At 36.9% G+C, this 1639-nt stretch overlaps 1 protein-coding gene across 1 annotated transcript; it reads left to right on the top strand.

Annotated features, from left to right (window-relative positions):
- Window positions 1-459: 459 nt before the first annotated feature.
- On the top strand, window positions 460-1314 carry SARC_15655 (hypothetical protein; the record flags this gene model as incomplete). Its single annotated transcript, XM_014290230.1, has 2 exons — window positions 460-616; window positions 1119-1314. Coding segments are annotated over exons 1-2 (312 nt in total), but the record flags the coding sequence as incomplete, so codon positions are not given.
- Between the last annotated feature and the right edge of the window lie 325 nt (window positions 1315-1639).

Below are 1639 nucleotides of genomic sequence, written 5' to 3'. Positions count from 1 at the left end.
TATATATAGTACTATATATATATTACTATACATATATATATATATATATATATATATATATATATATATATATATATATATATATATATATATATATATATATATATATATATATATATATATATATATATATATATATATATATATATATATATATGTGTGTGTGTCTGTATGAATGTATACATTCGTTCATATGATTACAGATAGAAATCTGAAGAATTTATATGTTTATCCTTTTATGGTTGTTTCGTAAAAATTGTGTACAAGCTTATACCGATGAATATGATTCAGTGTATCAGCTCTGTTCTATTTCCTTTCGTAGTATTCTCAAATCAAGACAGCTCTACGTCCCGACTTTATCCGTCTTCTTCTCAACAATCCCATGCCTAGTGCTCTATAGCCATTTTCAACTGATCCGAACCTCCGCTCATTGTCATTTGTTCGCAGGTTTACGATATTCCATCTCGAGTGTTTCCAGTCGTGAGACAGACGACGTGCTCATGCAAGATTTCGTAGAAACTATCACCGTCGATTTTCTTAGAGAGGGTTCCACACTCACGCCAGCCCATTCCAACTCCCCTTTCACATTCACAACATATGCCCCTCGAGCCTTCAGGTATGAGCTTTTGTTGTTGTTTAATAATTTGATAGGGTGTATTGTTCTTCTTGCCGTTTTGTCGTAGTCTATTTGTTTTATCACTGAGAGCGTAGCTGTAAGTCCCTGTTACTTTTATCAAGATTGTCTGTCCGTCACGCTCCTAATCCAATGAAAGGTTTAAGCCGAAAATATACCAATCAGAAACTTTCACATTTCAGAATTTGTAAATTATAAGATTATTGCATCCTTCATTATTGCAAAGCTTCTAGTATGTTCGCCGTGCCCACGGCAGGCTTATTAGGGTTCCCGCGCTGGAAGTTTGAGCGCATTGCTTTGTATACTAGACGTAGCTATGGCTAGGCATTCATTGGTCCAGTGTTTGCATCCGCTGAATCTGAAGATCTGCATGGCAATAGTCAAATACTGTCAAACTGTCTCTGCACCGTTCAAATTCTCGTCTTATTACCATTGCTACAAAATCACCACAACGGGTTTTTTATTTTGGTTCGGGGTCGTACAGGTATTTCCGTGACGTGTTCGGTATTCTTCCAGAGCACTTTCTGTTATCTTTGTGTTCGGATCCTCTGAAAGAGTTGTCCAACCCCGGGGCCAGTGGGAGTCTCTTCTATTTATCACAAGACGATAACTTCATCATCAAAACCGTGCAGAAGAAGGAGGCCGCTTTTCTCAGGGACCTACTCCCGGGGTACTTCTTAGTATGTAGATTTAGTGAGGTCGCTTCCTTTGTGTCATGTCAAATTATTACTTGACCGGTTCATGACCGGTCATAGCGTAAACCTATTACATAGTTCAGCGCAAAAAACCTAGTTGTGGTCAACGAAATGAATAGCTCACTCGTCTGTGAATCATGACCTTAAGTTAGAAATGTGTATATTTCTTTGATGATACGTGCTCAATACGTGCTCAGTTTCAATGGATTTATATATATTAAAATTTGATATGATATTGCAAGCAGTTGCAATAACACACAACCACTAGAAACCATTTAATTCTTTGCATTCGTTTGCGGGAACTATATAT

This window comes from Sphaeroforma arctica (assembly GCF_001186125.1).
Source record: "Sphaeroforma arctica JP610 unplaced genomic scaffold supercont1.6504, whole genome shotgun sequence".
Classification (NCBI taxonomy): domain Eukaryota; class Ichthyosporea; order Ichthyophonida; genus Sphaeroforma; species Sphaeroforma arctica.
The sequence above is the reverse complement of the archived record's forward strand: the minus strand, read 5'-3'. Positions and strand labels throughout refer to the sequence as shown.